The 1,522-nt window shown below is 58.1% G+C and overlaps 1 protein-coding gene across 1 annotated transcript; it reads right to left on the reverse strand.

The window, feature by feature from the left end:
• Positions 1-4: 4 nt before the first annotated feature.
• Positions 5-1,243, reverse strand: LOC111653648 (WAP, Kazal, immunoglobulin, Kunitz and NTR domain-containing protein 2-like; the record flags this gene model as incomplete). Its single annotated transcript, XM_023404281.2, has 2 exons — positions 905-1,243; positions 5-742 (listed from the first exon to the last, which is right to left on the reverse strand). Coding segments are annotated over exons 1-2 (987 nt in total), but the record flags the coding sequence as incomplete, so codon positions are not given.
• Positions 1,244-1,522: the final 279 nt, after the last annotated feature.

Consider the following 1,522-nt stretch of genomic DNA (forward strand, 5'->3'; position numbering starts at 1 on the left):
CGTTCTTGGGCTCGGGGGTTTTGGGCGGCTCTGTGGGCAGCACCGTGAGCGGGTGGTTGGCCCGCACCGAGCCGGACGGGTTCTGGGCCGTGCAGGTGTAGACGCCTGAGTCATGCGGCTGGGCGTTGTAGATGACCAGCTGACCGATGTTGGTGACCACCATGTTTCCTCGCACGTGATTGGGCCTCATGACCACCTTCTCCGCCCCCTCAGGCAGCTGCTTCTCCCAGGTGATCTCGGGCGGGGGGCGACCCGTCACGTCACACAGGAAGCTGGCCGTGTCGCCCACGCTCACCGTCTGGTGCACGGGGCTGCTGACCTCGATTGGTGGCTGAGGGGGGGGGACAGTCGCCTGAAGGGGAGCGGTGGTGGGGCGGAGGGTGGTCGCCTGGGGCAACGAGGGGCTGGTGTTGGGCCAGGTGAGGTGGAAGCGGCAGGTGACGACAGACAGGGTGATGCCTTTGGAGCACGCCTCCGCGTCCATGTAGCACTTGTTGTAATACGTCATGCCGTCGGAGGCGCAGGTGAAGTGCGGCTCCCTCTCACAGCGGTCGCGGCATTTACACACCGGCTGCCCGTCCCAGATGTCGCACTCGGACCCCTGCTGCGTGCACATGAAGCTGGCGCACGTGGCTTCCTTCGGCATTCCCATTGGACCTTTCTGCCCGTCCACGTACCGAGCCGCCACGCAGCTGCGGTTCCCGCACACATTCTGGCAGCACTTCTCGAAGGACTCGCACTCCTGCAATGATGGAGTAAAAACCCAGAGAGCTCAGGAAATATGATGAATATGAATAAAAACACACATGACATTTCATTTCTATAATCCAGAACCTGCAGGTGAAACAGCTTCACGTTTACAAACTGTGCGGAGGATGAGCTTTGATCCTAAAGGTGACTTTACCTGGTCGGTGTCGCACTCTCGCGTGCAGGTGCTCATGGCGTCCACCCACAGGTTGGGGTTCATGTCATTCGGGCAGATTCCCGCGTGTGAGTAGGTGATTTGGGGCCGAACTCCGACCTGGACCTCCATCCACACTGACACACAGAGCAGGAACCAGATCCAGCGTGGAAACAGCATCCACCACATCTCCAGAGCGGAGCTGGACTCAGCACGTGGAGAAGACGAACACACTTCTTCCTCTCTCAACATAAAAAGAAGTGAAACTACAGAAACAATCAAACGCGCATCGCACGTGTGAGTCTGAGTGTGTGTGTGTGTGTGTGTGTGTGTGTGTGTGTGTGTGAGAGAGAGTCCGGGTTGTAGGTCCTGGTTCCGCGGCGGTGATGCTGTGTATCACCGGTCTGCAGCCGTTACCGTGACCCGCCAAGTCCCTCACAACATGACACAGAGTTTCTCCTGAGATGCTGAAGAAGCTTTTAAAAGTCAGAGGTCTGGGCTGGAGCTGCAGCTGCAGCTGGCGGGGCATCTGTCTGTTAGAGGCATTTCTGTTACCCCGTTAACCCTTTGTGAGCGGAGTGATCTCAGCGCTCAGACACTTTCACGTTATTAACGATCACA

The sequence above is a fragment of the Seriola lalandi genome, unplaced genomic scaffold, assembly GCF_002814215.2.
Source record: "Seriola lalandi dorsalis isolate HSWRI2012SDOR001 ecotype SW California unplaced genomic scaffold, Sedor1 jcf7180001974185, whole genome shotgun sequence".
Lineage (NCBI taxonomy): Eukaryota > Metazoa > Chordata > Actinopteri > Carangiformes > Carangidae > Seriola > Seriola lalandi.